The following is a 17,454-nucleotide window of genomic DNA, read 5'->3' on the forward strand; positions in this document are numbered from 1 at the left end:
CTCGTTTTCCGCGTTACAAGCTATTCTGGACCCCGATGGGCTCACGTGCCCCCCAAAACGTTTCTGTGGGTCCTGAACACCACCAAACACACATAGGCTCTTATAGAAGTTAATTCTGTCTCATGACAACCCCCCCACCTATGCACTTCTCTGTTTCCACTACCTCAAAGCCTTTCTCTCAACTCATCTGCCATATTTTTTTGTTTGTGCTGAAAAACCCTTTTTGCAGGTTGCCATTACGTACCAGTACCTCCAGTATTGTGCATATCAACACCTGTACCTGAGGAAACTTGACACGTATGTCATCGACTCCTTTCGTCATCATGGTCACTTGTCCAGCCGAATCTTCACTTAGGACATCGTTTAAGCCACTCGCAATAATCACCAAGTTTTGTCCATCAGATTTATTTGTGAGTTTTGTGCCCACTTGTCTCATGACTGCTTCCAGCTTATGTCCTCGAAACGTCCCTACTGAAACCCTCTTGTCACCTCACACCTTCTCTTTGATTGCTTCTGCGCATCGATTTAAATTTAAATCACCGGCAATATTGATGGGCTGTGACTTTTCAGCTAGAGTGTCTCGCACCTGGATGTTAGTTGCACATGTGATGTCGGCTGCTTTTTCTCCTCCTACTCCTACCTCTGCTTCGCTCAAGCTAGGTATTTTGACCATTGAACCGGCTGAGCTTGATTATCCGAACATGTTTTCTCTTTTTTTTTCTGCCGTTCCGGTTGCCAGGGCCCTACCATTGTATTCATCCACCACTCCTTTGTTCACATTCATTAGTGCCTCCTCGGCTGACCTAAGCCTTTCTTATATAACCCTCTTTTTTTTGCTCAGTCGCCGACCCAGTCCCCAGGCCAGCGATTCTCATATGGGCAACCGCTCTGGGCTCACTCTGGGCAACCATCATATCCCCCATTTTTTCCTTGAACTCACATTGCCTACATCGGCGTCAGCCTCTCTAGCATATGCGTCCACAATAACGTCGATTTTCAAACCCACAGGCATTCCGAACAGTTTTACAGTGTTTTTAACTATGTCTTTTTACGCTATTGTCTTTCCGAATCGTCCCACTCGATAGTTACAAAACACTGCAAACGACGAACCCGGCGCTAAGCAACAATGTCTCAGTTTTAATACAAAAATTTGCGTGGTCGGTTTACGTGCCCCTCTACTACGGAGTGGCAGAAGAAAACACACACCCAAACAAGTAAATACCTGGTAATTGACCCCCCAAAAAGCCGTACAATATAATAAGTGCTATAAACTGAAGCCACATTCAAGCCACGCAGCATGATTCTTGTGACAGACTCGTGCGCACACACTGAGCATGGTAACGTTTACTAAAGCTGCACATTTTCACAACTTTGTGCACCGACAAAGTGAAAGCGATTTTGTAACCCTGCAGTATTTTCAATTTTACTAAAATGCACATATTGGCTTTCAAGTGAGAGATTACTAAAAACTTTTGGAGCAGTGTAAAAGCTCAAGTGCATAGCTGAGCTGCCTATACAACGACAGAATCGCCATGACCGAGGCCAAACGAGTGATTTTCAAACATTAAAAGAAGGAAACAAAATAAAACTATTCCCGCATTCGAGTGCGACGTGGACTTAGCATGCACTACAGTAAATATGCCTCAACTACAATTGCGAATAAATTCGGTCGAAACATCAGTATCAACCAAGATGTGAGAGATTGTAACATAGTCATGCCGTATATGTCATGCTGTCTTCTCTTGGCCGTACTTTTCCGCAGCTGAAGGATGACTTCGGCGTGATTTCACTCCTGCTCTAGCACTTCCAATAACTGTGGGATTTGTGGTGATCGGGCAAGGTGTTATGCAATTATATATACCAGTTGCTAAATTTTTACGGGGTTATCTGCCATTTTGTTTCTTAACAAATGCATGATATTCAATTAAAAAGTCAGATACTGACAACGCGTGACATGTCAGGGAAGTTGGTAAAGCTTTGAAGAACTGTGCGGATACATTCCATTTCTCATAGCGGAAAATAGTAGACAGAATCAATATACAAACCACTTTTCATATGCCCCATTAGGTCAGATTTGCATATACTTCTCATAAAAATGAGTGAAATATCTGATATTGTCACACAATAAATTGATCTGGTATGTCTCTGCGTTTGCTAGACGAGTGTTTATTGTTAGTGTTACGGGATTGGTTACAGATGTACAAGGTATATTTACAAAGGAAAAGCACAGGCAAGAGTCACGATGGCTGATTGACACACTCACGCACTTGTCAGCTCTTTCTTGCTTTCATCTTTATGCACTTCATCTCCATAACAGGCTCCCCGGGCGTTGGAGCGCTGTCTCTGCGTGAGTCCACATAAGTGCGAGAAAAGTAGGGCTTCACGCGCGGAACATAGACAATGTCAACAAGTGACGAACTTGGTCACGTACCAGAGTGTGATGGCGCTAGCTTTCAGCTCACTTCACTAATTTGGGATATGACTAGGTAACGTCCTGCGTAGCGGGACAAGAGTTTTTCGACGAGACCTACACGGCGAGCCGGTGACCAGAGGAGAACGCGATGACCTTTAGCAAACTTTATATTACGATGCCGGTAGTCGTATAGCGGGCTTTACCTGTGCATTACCTGTGAACTGGCAATACGAGACTGGGCTTCTTTATGAGCCACGTAAACCTGATCAATGGCTTACACTGTAGCAGATCGCACGAGAGGCAAGGTGGGTTGAAACAGAAATATGAGGTTGGGACCATACAAAATATGAAAAGGTCAAAATCCCACGTTATATTATCGAGAGGAATTGTATGCGAAAGTCAAATAGGCCGATGTGGTGTCTTAGTCTCGATTATCTTGGGAGACGTACATCTAAGCATCTTTGTGAGCGTGCGGTTGAGACGTTCAGTTAGGCCGTCACTTTACGGTTGGTCAGCATGTGCTCTGTGGCACACAATGGAAGGAGGTCTTCGACAACTCTGGACCAAAGATAGCGGCTGCGGTCCATAGGAAGTCGTCGGTGTGCACTGTGGTGTAAGATGACGTCATGAAGAAGAAAATCCGCGAGGTCAGGGGCGCAGCCTGCTGCCATGGCCGGTTATCGCGTAATAATCGATTGATATGTGAGGTTTAACATTCCAAAACCACCATACGATTGCCAAAGCAGCCACAGTGGAGGGCTCCAGAACTTTTGACTACCTGCGGTTCTTTATTATGCACCAAAATTTGGGCACACGGGCCAACAGTTTTTTCGCATCCATTGAAAATTTAGCCGCTGCAGCGGAAGCTCGATGCCCTGACTTACGGGCCAGCAGCCGAGTACCTTAGCCACTAGACCACCGTGGCGGAGCTTATCGCGTAACGGGTTGCATAATCTGTGGCGATGGTGATTCATTTATTTCCCAGTGTCGTCGTCCAAAAAGGGCCAACAATGTCTAGTTGCACGCGATGAAAAGGTTCAGAAGGCACTTTAATTGGGTGAACATATTCAGCTGGCAGCATAGAAGGCCTTTTCCTGCACTTGCATAGGTCACCAGTGCCGACATAGCGACGTACGCTGCGGTACAGTCCAGGCCAGTGGTATGTGCGGAAAACGCCGAGGTGAATCACCGTTGGTGCGTCGTCGAGAGGTTCAATTATGGCAGGCCTAGAGGACGAGGACTTACAAGCAGAAAGGTACTCGGCTGCTGACCCGGAGGTCCTGGGATTGAATTCCGGCTACCGCGGCTGCATTTTCGATGAAGGCGAAAATGCTGTAGTTCCGTGTGCTCAAATGTGGGTGCACGGTAAAGAACCTCAGCTGGTCGCAATTTACGGCACCTCTCATATTTATATGGTGGTTTTCAGATGTTAAAACCCAATAAACATATTTTTATTGACAAAGAGAAGCTCGGGGTCGTCAGTGCTGACGTTGCAGTGGTAAAAGATTCTGTCATGCAACACGAACATACGGGATTACGCGTCATGGCTGTCATACTGAATGGCGTCAAGGATATATGGTACGCACTAACTCATCCCGACGTTCAGTGCGCATATGAGAGAAATCGATGGGCTGGTGTTTCCGGCCGGAGCTCAGCCCTGCCCGGACCAAAAATTTCCTGCTCCTGCCCGCCCCAGCTCGGCCGGGTGTGCAGAGCAGCGAAGTGCTATTGTGTTTGCAGGGTTTCCGCTTGCGGCAGTGAGAATGTACGAGAAGGAGATGTACGGCACAAAGCGGCGACAATGGTGGGCTAGAAAATGTGGAGCGTAACCGAACTCGGGGTGCCACAGGAGTCGTTGTACATTTATATATATGTGGTAATAGGTGTCATTACACCCGTTGCCTATACACGCCACCCCCGTTTTTTTTTCAGAACCTACAGCAGTAAATCAACATTATAATCATGACCTTTATGATATAGCGTCACTTGTCCACGCGTGCGTACGCGATCACACTGAAGAAGCTTCGCATTTGAAGAAAAAAGAAAGTGCCCACTGTCACTAGGCGAGGGTGACGTATATTGTTTGCCCCTGGAGGCCTAGCCCGGGCCAGCGACTCCTTGTTAGGTGCTGTTTTAAGTCACGTTAACAATCATAGGACCCTTCTCGGCAACATTTTGCCGCCAGCATCGGCATAGACGTCAACGTGGGTTCGCCGGCACTCACCGTATATGTATACGCATCTCTATCCCTTTCGGCCCTCGCGGTGTCAATTGACACCACCGCACAGCATTTCTCGTAATTTCTCAAAAGAGTAACCAACACTTCTCTTTCTTGGGGGCACAGTTCTTCAATAATCTCCACTGCGAGTGACACCAATATTCCGGTACGTTGGTGGAGGTAGCAGCCACAATGAAGAAGAAGCGCGACCGAGGTCTTCCGTGAAGCCGAGGCGCGTAAGTGGAGGTGTGTAAGCGCAATTTTTGGTACGACGTATCGAGGCTGTTTCAGGGGGTATTAGGCTGAAAAGTAAGACGTTGGTTTTCATTTTGTGTGCACCATTGATTAGCAGAAAAAAAATTGCCCGCAGCTTCTCTCGGGGGAACACTTAGGAGGATGCGGAGCATATCATTGGTTAACGGGGTGTTAAAGTGTGACTTACTTGGGTCGATGGCTAAATTGGTTAACGTGGTTGTGAAATGGGGTGTTAAATTGCGACTTACTTGGGTCGATGGCTAAATTGGTTAACGTGGTTGTAGGAGGGGGTGTTAAATGAGTGAACACGTACACACGTATGTGAAAGGGCGGCGCTGGTCGAAGGGACATCCATCATTGTGTTTGTGGATTCGTTGGAATTCATTTGGACCTTGGACGTCGACGCGCCGTACAAACCAACCGACGAGCGGCAACTGAGCGAGCGAGCGCCGACCTTGAGTATATATACAGCGCGACGGCGCATGCACTGTCAGCTGTCGAATGTTCGAGAAGGGGGAGAAGCGCAACGGCGCATGCGCGCGCGTCAGCTGCCGATGTTCTCGAAGCGTGACGGTGCATGCGCGCTACATTATACAGCTAGCGAATGTTCGTGAAGAGGAGAAGCGCACGCGGTGTGTAGAGGAGGAAGGGTGCACAGACGGTGGAGGAGTGAAGCGCGCGCGGAGTGTAGAGGAGGAAGGGATGCACAGATGGTGGAAGAAGGAGGAGGAAGCTTGCGGACGGCGCCGCACTACAAGCCTCGAGTATTAGATGCTCCGCACCTAAAAGAAGCCATTTTTTTTAATTTTCCAATCACTGTGTCTTAATTATCTAATTCGATGACACTTTAAATTATCCAAAAATGCTCGTACCAGTGGCTCAATATTTCGTTTTTGGTCTTCTTAGGTCCTAACTACAAGAAAAACGCGCACAAAAAGTGTATCCAACTAAGATAAAAAAACCAGGGCTGAAAGGGCTATACAAGAAAATGCAAGAAATAAAAAGACAGAAGAAGACTCCGGCACCAGAAATTGAGCTTGGGCCCTCTGAATCCCGAAAGCGAGGCGTTAACCAGTGAGCCACCAAGCAGTACGTTCTTTAGCGTTCAAACAACAAGCTTCTATATCTACCACTTACCTCTTCTAAAGGGCATCTCAGGGGGGGGGGGGGGGAGGGGGTCTATCGCATTACCAGCAAGATGGCGCAATGAGGTGACGCAATGAGGTCAATGTGTGAACTAAAGTTCTTGCCATGGTCTATTGTCATCTCAAAATTTTGGAAAGGTAGCCGCTCGGCCTCACCGCGGAGCGATGAAATTTTGCTCATTTAGCGGGCGAAACCGAAACCGAGGCACCACACAAAGGCATCTACCATTTATTTCTACAACACAGTCATTGAAAAGTTCATTGTTTTAATTTGTTTAATTTCTCCCGTATTGAATGTTGGTATACATCAAAAGATCGCTTCTGCCAAGTAAAGGGAATGCCACAGGGGTCACGCACATTCCTATTTTCTGTAATTAAAAATATTGGAGCCATTTCTTAAAACACCCTGTCTATGAGACTCGAAACTAATATGGCCCTGACTTAGGCCTAGACTCGCCCACATCCTGAAGCTCATGGGTCTAAGCCCAAGCCTAATCCAGCAATATCGTGCAGTGATCTAAAGGATATCAATTATGTCAGTAAACGCCAATACACAGCTGTTCGGGTTAGGCGCAACGAAATCAGGAGGACCCACCGGATAACTGGAAAGGCAGTATGAGTCCTTGTGCAAACGACGAGACTTGTAGCTAACGCTAAATGAAATTTCCTGGAGGCTCAGAGCCCAGCGACCCTGACTTCCTGTCAGGTCCTTCAAATAAGACAGCCAGCAGAGAGCGCGGCGGTCCATAATGACGAGTTCAGTTTGGAATGACACGGTAGATAGACGTGTTTTTCAAGCGCTCCCAAACTACAGCACAGATAAGTGGCTTTGCTTGTTTCGATCTTGCTTTTATAATTATTAAGGCAGCAGTTTAAACCTCTGTAGCACTTATTACATTGTACAGCTTTTTGCGGGATCAGTCACCAGGTGTTTAATTGTTTGTTTGTGTGTCTGTTTTGTTTGTGTTTTTTCTCTGGGCACTCCATGGGGGAGGTGCGCGTACAAAAAAACAGGCAACCTTTTGTGGTAGAGCTTAGACTTTATTTCGTAGGGCAAGATTTGTCGTACGACATGCTTTGTAATTATCTAGTAGGACAATTCATGAGGACGATTGGTGTCAAAAAGACATACTTAAAGAGACTGTAAAATATTCAGGATAGGGGTGGGCTTGAAAATGAACGCAAATGCAGACGCGTATGAAGAGAAGGCTAATTTGAAGTGTAGGCAATGTGAGGTCAAGGAAAAAGTGAAGAAATTGATGGTTGCCCAGAGTGAACTGCTGATAAAAATCACCGAACTGGAGACGGCATTGGCGACAGAGCAAGAAAAAAATGAAGGCTATGGGAGAAAGACTCAGGTCCACCGAGGAGGCACTAGCGAAGATGAACATAGGAGTGGCCAATGGAGAGAACGGTGGGGCAACGGCAGCTACAACGGCGAAAAAAAAGAGCAAACAAGTTAGGAAAAAACAGGTTCAGCTGGTTCAATGGTTGCGAGACCAAGCTTCAGTGAAGCAGTGGTAGGTTTGGGAGGGGACAAAGCAGCCGGCGCCACAAGTGCAAGTAACCCCCAGGCGCAGGACACTCCAGCTGATAAGTCACAGCACGTGATAATCGTCGGGGACTCGAAATAAAATCAATGCGCAGAAGCAATCAAAGAGAGGGTAAGAGGAGACAAGAAGGTTGCAGTAGGTGCGCCCTAGTACGCAAGATGGAAGCAGTCATGAGCCAAGCGAGCGCAAAACTCAAAACTACATAGAAGTGTGGCAGCTTGGGCTAGTTGGTATGGCATGACGATAGTTATAGCGCGAGAACAAAACGACGACACAGAGACAAGAAGGTCTCGTGTCTTTCGTGTCCTTCTTGTCTCTGTGTCGTCGTTTTTTTCTCGCGCTATAACTATCGTCAAAACTACAGCTGATGGACGATACTTCGTCGTGTATGCAGGCGGTTGAAACGATGTCTTAAATGAAGATACAGCAGGACCAGCGACTACACTGGCGAAAGAGGTCAATGACATGTGCGCTATTTGTACCCAGGTACAGGTAGCGATATTCACAATACCGGAGGTACCGCTACGTAGTGGCAACCTGCAAAGAGCGGTTGTCAACGCAAACCAAGAGATATGGCGGATGAGGCGAAATAAAGGCTTTGAGGTGGTGAAAATAAACAGAGTGGTGCAGAGGTGGGATGGTTTTCATCAAGACAGAGTTCACTTCGATGGGAGGCTAGGTCATGAGGTGGGTTGGCGACTTCCAGGACGCGCACTAGCTTTTTTAGAGGGCACATGGGTTCTTCCGGGTCCAGGATAGCTTGCAGCAAGAAAAACAACCAGGGGGACTCTTCGACACGTGGTATAGACAGTTACGATTCCAAAGTGGCACCAATATCATAAGACACGTAAAGTCCGGGGCAGAAATTGACGTAGCCACGAGGGCCGAGCCTATTCAAACGTAGGTTATAATAACAAGCAGAGTGGCAGGAATAGGCTGAAGTAGAAAGAGATGGAAGAACCGCTAAGAAAAGAGAGGCCGATGGTATATAGTTTTGTAGAAAAACTTCTCAGAGACATGCAACAACCACCTAACCATCCGGATACGCATGGAAATATTGTATTAGAACAGAAGACAGCAGAAAACGGGGTGATATTGGGGCATTCTTTCACAAAAGTAGACTGGCAAAGGTCAAGCAAAAGTGCAAGGAACTTTTTTGGCTAAAAGAAAAAGTGGCAGCGCAAATGACGCTCCTGAGTTTCGTATACTTGTTGACAGGAGCAAAAGCAAGAAAGAAAAACCAACAATTGTGCAGTGCATAGAAAATTACATTGACGAACTAAGGGAAAAGTGCGAGGTAATTATATCAGGATATAGGAAAGCTTACATAGAAGATATGGATGGATATACTGAATCAACAGGCAAAATGCTAATGGATATGTGTAAATGGCATGATTTAATCATTTGCAACAGCACCGAGGAACGCGAAGGGCAGACAGCATGGGAGGTGGGAAAACTGAAGCCGACGATTGATTATGTAATAATGTCACATACGATGTATGATCGGCTTAGGGTGATGAACATAGACGAATATGGGTCGAAAAGCTTAGGAGGGATTACAAACATATCAAGATGAGTTCTCGAAGAGAAACAAAATTGGAAAGGTATCATTACAAGCAACCTCACGGTAATTTTCATTGAGGAAGGCAAATTGAAATATCTACTAAAGAGATTGAGAAAAGAATCATCGAGGTTACTAAAACAAAGTGGACGTACACGAATCTAACTCGGTTGTTTGACTTGGAGCTTTCTAAGGTACTAGTCAATTCAACCGGGAAAGCAGACACAAACCCAAAAGCTGGTGAGATGAGAAAGCTGAGAGAGCCATAGTAAGACGTCAGGAAGCCTCCAGAGAACAAAGGTATGCAAAACAGAGTGGTGAACTAGAAGATGCTATCAGAAGAAAATGGAATAACATTTTGAGCCACAAAATGGAAGCTACTGATTTGATCAGTGACAAGATTAGAAAAAAGGGGGCCCATTGAATGGCGGTAGTAATGAATAAGGTTATAAATGCAGCTCCAAAGATTTGGAACCATGTGAATTCTCTCAGTGAAAAGACAAGCATGAAGCAAAAGTTCATAACCACAGTTCAAGGGGCCAGGCTAGAAGGTGATGAGGCATGGGAATATATAAAATCAGTAATGACAGAAAAGTTAAACACCTAGAAAACGCTGCTTGTACCTTACCAGATAACGATGAACCAATTAGCTCAGTGGCTCTACTGAGCCAACGAGAATGGGAATGGGCCGAGAAAAGGGTCCCTAACAGCGCATCATCAGGCCCTGACGGCATCCCATTTGTGCTAACAAAGAAAGTAGGACCGAAATCTAAATAGTTATCAGGACAGGCAGCGAACAAAATAATAATGGATGTTGAAGCTCCCAATGGGTATAAACCAAGCAGAATGAGCACAATCTACAAAGGAAAGGGGGATAAAGCCGATGTCAACAACTACCGTCCTATAACAGTGACATCAGTAGTTTACAGGATAGTGATGCAGATAGTAAAAGAAAGACTGCAAATATGGGAGGAGAGTCAAGGGGTGCTGGGAAAACTACAAAATGGCTTCTGTAAACGAAGGAGGTTGGACGACATTCTGTTTTGATTGATGCAGTTTATTGAAGTAGTGGAAAAAGAACACAGGCCCCTTCGGCTGGCATTTCTGGATATCGAGGGAGCTTACGATAGTGTGATTCAAGAAGACTTGTGGGGAATACTAGATACAATAGGTGTGTAAGATGGAATAACTAACCTACTAAAGAATTTATTTAAAAGTAACAAGATAATTATCAAATGAGAACAACAGGTATCTGAACCTAGAAAGATACAACACAGGCTTCGACAGGGATGTGCTTTGTCACCTTTGTCATTTATGATGTATCTCCACGGATTGGAAGCCGAATTAGAGGGGAGTCGACTCGGCTTCAGCCTCTCTTTCCAAGCAAGGAAAACGCAATGAACAGTCATTACTAGCTTTGATGTATCCAGATGAAATAGTAATGTAGCCGACCATAACGAATATCTACAGGAATTGATATCTGTGGTAATGAGGGACATAAGGTTTATTTGAAGTTCAGCAGAAAAAAAGCCGGCAATCATAATTTTCAATGATAACAAAGACAGTGAGCAAAAGATACAGGAAGGCACCCTAAAAATAGTGGATAAGTACAAATATTTGGGCATATGGATAAATAACGGGATTGAGTATCTAAGGGAGCACGAAAAATGCGTAACGACAAACGGCACCAGAAATGCAGCTGTAATGAAGAATAGGGCACCATGAAAATACAATAGGCATGGTGTCGTGTGAGGGATTTAGAAAGGTGTCGTGGTCCCGGGTTCGATGTTCGGCAATACGGTCTTGTGCATGAAATCAGAAGTTCAAGCAAGATTGGAAATAAACAACGTGGCATAAGTAGACTTGCTTTGAGAGCACACGGGAATACCCCAAATCAGGGGGTACAGGGTGACATGGAAAAGAAATCGCTTGAGTGCAGCGAAGCTAGCAACAAGATAGACTTTGAAGAGGGATTAAGAAAAATGGGAGAGGAGCGTTGGGCTAGAAAGTTTTCACCTGCTTGTACCTGAAAAAGTTTGATACTAAATCGAGGAAGCGAACTTGAAAACTTTCAAGCATGTATATAGACAACAGCAGAATACCAAGCCAAAAGGAAACATCGGTAAAAAAGAAGGTGAAGGGAACAGAGAGGGACATGTGGAAGATTGGAATGCTTAAGAAACCATTACTGGAAACCTACCGAACTTTTGACAGGAAATCGCAAGGGAAAAGATCTACGATTATTCTCGGGGCAGTTCTCTGCTCTTCTAGGCTAGAACGGGAGTATTGCGGACCAAGGCGTACTGAGCACAGTACGAAGGCACAGACACGGTATGTACTGCGTGCGGAGAGGAGGAGAAAGCTTTTGAACATTTAATATTGTTCTGTGAAGGGCTCCACCGTAGAGTCGAAGATAATGGCGCCGTATTTTTCAAAGCATTGGGGTTTAGGGACAGTGAAGACAAAATAGACTTTAAACGGGTAGTAATAACCAAGACGAGCTGATGATTGCTGGCTACAATCGAGGTGCGAGTGAATTTCAAAGCCTAAACACACAGCGATTAGCTGAAATACGTGGTGCAAGGTTGACAAACAGAAAAAAGAGCGCCAACTCACAACTAAGAGTATTTTCATGAAATATTCACAATATATAGGCTCTTGGAGGACATGCGCAGACCATTTCATTCACCCTACTTTCAGGCATGAACATTTTCATGATGTAGTAACCGATAATTGAAATCATGATATCTGAGAACCAGCAACAAACAGATATGCCTAATGTAAAGGCGTCGAAAAAACCAAACACACCCAAGTCTGCGCAAAAAAAACGAGGAAATAACAGCAAAAAAGAACTGACAGACACTTCGTAGCACCCATCTAAAGTACATCTAGATCCAACAGTTTGAATTCACTGTTATGCAACACAACTAAGGCACGCTGACGCCCGAGTCACATTTCTTCATTATGTGAAAGGCTTCGAGTAACTCCCGCGCTAGCGCATCCCGGCTCCTTCTAAGTACTCGCGTGCGATCGAACTGCAGCGTGCAGCCACACGAAGCACAGTGAAAGGGTAAATTAGACCCTGTTCCATTTGTACTTGATAAGGAATGCTTCCTTAGACGGTCATTTGTGCAGCGCCCTGTCTGGCCTATATAGACCTCTCCACAGCTCAGGGGAACTTCATAAACAGTGCCCACAGCACGACTTAGGAACAGATTCACGTGCTTCTTATCGCGCACCACCTGGGCACCTCTTCAAAAAATGCGGTCACAGAGCCTTGAAAGCTTATTTGGAGCAGAAAAAACCACTGGCACATGGTGCCGATTTGCAACCTTTTTCAGGTTGTGAGAGATTTTGTAGCATGTAGGATACAACACGCGGTCTTTTCCTCTGTCTTTGCAATGGCTCTGGCCTCCTGCGTTTTGCCTTCAGCCTCTGCAGCAATGTTTCAGACACACTGACTAAGACCGAATACAGAAACCCGGCTGCAGTGAACCGCGATACCTGAAAGGAAAAACTATCAAACACTGTGTGATGGCATAACTTGGACAGCGTAGAACGAAAACACAAAGCAGCTATAGACCTCTTCACCACCTTAGAATGTGCAGAATCATAAGGAAGAAGTCCTTTTCTCGTTCTAGGGCTGAACTTTCAACAGACATGACCCTCACCCAGAGTCACGTTAATATCTAAATACTGCAAGCTTTCGTCAACGAACAGTTCATACGTAAAAATCAAGCCTTTTCCATGTTGTCGGAACAGGTTCAAAATCAAATCTACCTCGCTAGAGTGCGTTACAGGGTTAGTAGAAGTTAACCCCACGAAGAAATCATCATCATATCTAAAAATCTTAGGGACTTTTTATGGATCAATAGCATTTTCTAAAGTACGATCAATAGACGCCAAAAAATGCTACAAAGGACAGGTGCAACGCAGAAGCCAATACAAATGTCCTTTCTTTGAATAAACAACCCACTATTAAAAGAGACAAAGGTGCTACGAAGGTAAAATTCTAAAAGTGACATGAAGTTGGAAACAGATACTTCAGAGGCTTCAGCTAAGCTTTCAGCTAAGGTCCCAGCTAATAAGCTTTCAAGGCTCTGTGCCCGCATTTCTTCAAGAGGTGCCAAGGTGGTGTGCGATAAGAAGCAAGTAAAGCTGTTCCTGCGTTGTGCTGTGGGCACTGTTTATGAAATTCCCCTGAGCTGTGGCAAGGTCTATATAGGCCAGACAGGGCGCTACAGAAATGACCGTCTAAGGGAGCATTCCTTATCAATTAGGAATGGAACAGGGTCTCATTTGCCCTTTCACTGTGCTTCGTGTGGCTGCACACCACAGTTCGATCGCACGCGAGTATTTAAAAGGAGCCGGGATGCGCTAGCCCGGGAGTTACTAGAAGCCTTTCACATAATGAAGAAAGGTGACTCGTGCATCAGCGTGCCTTCAGTTGTGTTGCATAACAGTGAATTCCAACTGTTGGATCTAGATGTACTTTAGATGGGTGCTACATAGTGTTTGTCAGTCTTTTTTGCTGTTTTTTCCTCGTTTTTTTGCGCAGGCTTGGGAGTGTTTGGTTTTTCGACGTCTTTACTTAGGCATATCTGTTTGTTGCTGGTTCTCAGATATCATGACTGCAATTATCGGTTAATACATCATTAAAACGTTCATTCCTGCACGTGCGGTGAATGAAATGGTCTACGCATGTCCTCCAAGAGCCTAGATATTGTAACTTTGAAGCAGGTACGCCTATAACTAGACCTGCTACGACTGTGGTGTTTCTCCAGTTTCCCGGAATAATAGCTGAAGAACAACTGCGGTTCTTTCATCGCTCAGCAGCAGACACAACAGAGTACTCTTGGCAGTGCATCTTGCTTCGACTTCCCAAGCTCCAGACCAAGAGACCCATGCCGGACAATTTAAGAGTTCTTGGGAACGGGTTTCTTCCTGAGAAGGTTGCTTTGGTGCTCAAGAATGGACCAAGGTTCAGCGTTGTTCCTACGGTATCAGCCTACGAATTGCTTGCCCTGAACCGAGGCGTTTCCCGCAGTGCTGACGAGGAAAATCGCGAGCGCTGCCTGCTTTAGTGTGCGGACTCACTTTTGCGGAACCGTAGAAATGACCATCCGGAGTTGACCACAGGCGGAGTTGTCTCGTACTTCAAGGAGCATGAACTTTCTCTTCTTCAGACAGAAAAAGAAGACGGATTTGTGGTGATGTCTACTTCCAGTTTCCAGGACAAAGCCAGTTCTGCTATTAAGAAGAATTTTGAGTCTACAACTGTAAAAGCGTCAAAGGTAAAAAGTCGTGCTGTTGAATCGTGCAAGAGTTTTAATTTAGCCAATCTGGCTAAATCAGTTTTGGAATGCAAGAAAACTTCCTTGGAAGCGTTTTTCAATGTAAAAACGCACAAAATCGACATGCCGTTTAGGTCAATTGTCACAGAAAATGGCCCTTGACAGCTGCAAGTGAGTCGCTATTTGTTGAAAAATTTAAATACGTTAGCGTTTGTAGATCCTTTTGCAACGAAAAGCTCCTAAGACGTCTTAGATTTCTTGAAAAGCAGAAGTGACATCGGTTATGTTTTTTCAATTGACGTTGAGGATATTTTTTATTCAGTGCCTCATAATGAACTTTTATCTTGTGTAAGGAACTGTATCGAGGAACATGGGGGCACAACTTTTATCAATACCTTTGGCGTATCTGTTTACAACTTCATGTCACTTTTACAATTTTACCTTTGTAGCACCTTTTTCTCTTTTAATAGTGGGTTGTTTATTCAAAGAAAGGGCATTTGTATTGGCTTCTGCGTTGCACCTGTCCTTTGTAGCATTTTTTGGCGTCTATTGACCGTACTTTAGAAAATGCTATTGATCCATGAAAAGTCCCTAAGATTTTTAGATATGATGATGATTTCTTCGTGGGGTTAACTTCTACTAACCCTGTCACGCACTCTAGCGAGGTAGATTTGATTTTGAACCTGTTCCGACAACATGGAAAAGGCTTGATTTTTATGTATGAACTGTTCGCTGACGAAAGCTTGCAGTATTTAGATATTAACGTGACTCTGGGTGAGGGTCATGTCTGTTGACAGTTCAGCCCTAGAACGAGAAAAGGACTTCTTCCTTATGATTCTGCACATTCTAAGGTGGTGAAGCGGTCTATAGCTGCTTTGTGTTTTTGTTCTACGCTGTCCAAGTTATGCCATCACACAGTGTTTGATAGTTTTTCCTTTCAGGTATCGCGGTTCACTGCAGCCGGGTTTCTGTATTCGGTCTTAGTCAGTGTGTCTAAAACATTGCTGCAGAGGCTGAAGGCAAAACGCAGGAGGCCAGAGCCATTGCAAAGACAGAGGAAAAGACCGCGTGTTGTATCCTACATGCACAAAATCTACCACAACCTGAAAAAAGTTGCAAATAGGCACCATGTGCCAGTGATTTTCTCTGCTCCAAATAAGCTTTCGAAGCTCTGTGCCCGCATTTTTTCAAGAGGTGCCAAGGTGGTGTGCGATAAGAAGCATGTAAATCTGTTCCTGCATTGTGCTGTGGGCACTGTTTACGAAATTCCCCTGAACTGTGGCAAGGTCTATAGAGCTCGACAGGGCAATGCACAAATGACCGTCTAAGGGAGCATTCCTTATCAATTAGGAATGGAACAGGGCCTCATTTGCCCTTTCACTGTGCTTCGTGTGGCAGCACGCCACAGTTCAATCGCACGCGAGTACTTGGAAGGAGCCGGGATGCGCTGGCGCGGGAGTTACTCGAAGCCTTTCACATAATGAAGAAAGGTGACTCGTGCGTCAGCGTGCCTTCATTTGTATTGCATATCAGTGAATTCCAACTGTTGGATCTATATGTACTTTAGATGGGTGTTACGAAGTGTCTGTCAGTCCTTTTTGCTGTTTTTTTGCCTCGTTTTTTTGCGCAGGATTGGGTGTGTTTGGTTTTTTTGACGGCTTTACATTAGGCATATCTGTTTCTTGCTGGTTCCCAGATATCATGATTGTAATTATCGGGTATTACATCATCAAAATATTCATGCCTGAAAGTACGGGGAATGAAATGGTCGGCGCATGTCCCCCAAGAGCCTATATATTGTGAATTCTTCATGAAAATAAACTTAGTTGTGAGTTGGCGCTCTTTCTGTCTCGTATTTTTTTCTCTTTGTCAACCTTGCGTCGCTTATTTTAGCCTATTATGTACCAAGTAGCCCAACATAACGTACACAGTGATAGTGCTTAGCTTTTTGGCTAGGTGGCGTGAGCTACCACCCGATGAAGGGCACAGCTGGATACGCACATACATACCTGTCATAAATGACAAGTTGACGGAAAGAGGAAGAGAAAGAAGTTGTCTTGAACAGGTAATTTAAAATGCTGGAATGAGGGAGAAGAAGAGGAAAAAGAAGAGAGCGCAGGGCGAGTGAGGAACGTGAAAGCCGGGACGTGGCGTTAGAGGGGCCAAGGGCTGCGGAAGTTCGGACTGGCTTTCGCTCCAGGCTCCCGCCCGAGCACCTGACTCGGCGAGCAGCACAAGGAAGTACCGCTGTCCCTGGATGGCAATGGTTCTCGCCCGACCACCTGACTCGGCAAGCAGCTCACGGAGCAACCGCTGATCGCGGACGGCACTTTTTCGCCCGAGCTCATGACTCAACCAGCAGCTTACAGAGCAACCGCGGATCCTGGGCTGCAGTTTCCCGCCCGAGCACCGACCTCGGCGAGCAGCCCCGGAACCACCGCCGATCCTGGCCTGCAGTGTATCCCGCCCGAGCACCTGCCTCAGCGAGAAACCACTGGAGCTACCGCTGTAGTGGTTTTTGAACATCGTCGCCACCGTGGAGCATCGATATGGCGTGTCATCACGCCTGAAAGGGACTCCAAGCAGACCGGAGGCCACGCCACAACTGTAAGCGCGAGAACTAGAGAACGCAAACGGAATCAGACGTTGAAACGCGCGTCATTAAGACATATTCTTTTCTGTGTTTTTCAACGTGTGCTTGTTTGTGTTGTTGTTTCGTTTTGTGATTTTCATGGTAATGAAGTGGTAGTGTTCGTTTGGTACCATCAGCCTCTATGGTTCATTTCGCAACGTCCGACGAGCGAACCAGGCCTCAGCATATACTCGTGACAATACCTGTAGATAATATACGGCGATATATATATATATATATTTATTTATATATATATAAAGGCCGGAACTTGGTGATGGCCAAAACTACAGATAAGCCGTCTATCTCGATGATGCAGCAATTTCTTTTCGGATAGGGGGGAAGCAGACGTCTGGTGTAAGTTATCAAGATCTGTTGTCTACCGT

At 45.4% G+C, this 17,454-nt stretch overlaps 1 protein-coding gene across 3 annotated transcripts in view; it reads left to right on the plus strand.

The window, feature by feature from the left end:
* LOC119159841 (uncharacterized) overlaps positions 1 to 17,454 on the plus strand; it is a 250,188-nt gene that overhangs the window by 176,933 nt on the left and 55,801 nt on the right. The window contains exon 1 of one of the 3 annotated variants that reach the window (XM_075890889.1): positions 16,543 to 17,046. The exons of the other annotated variants lie outside the window; for them this stretch is intronic. Within the exon in view, the coding sequence (XP_075747004.1) occupies positions 16,786 to 17,046 (261 nt within the window). The 5' untranslated portion in view covers positions 16,543 to 16,785. Of the gene's footprint in view, positions 1 to 16,542; positions 17,047 to 17,454 lie in introns of those variants that run through there. 3 annotated transcript variants of the gene reach the window in all.

The sequence above is a fragment of the Rhipicephalus microplus genome, chromosome 3 (assembly GCF_043290135.1).
Source record: "Rhipicephalus microplus isolate Deutch F79 chromosome 3, USDA_Rmic, whole genome shotgun sequence".
NCBI lineage: Eukaryota > Metazoa > Arthropoda > Arachnida > Ixodida > Ixodidae > Rhipicephalus > Rhipicephalus microplus.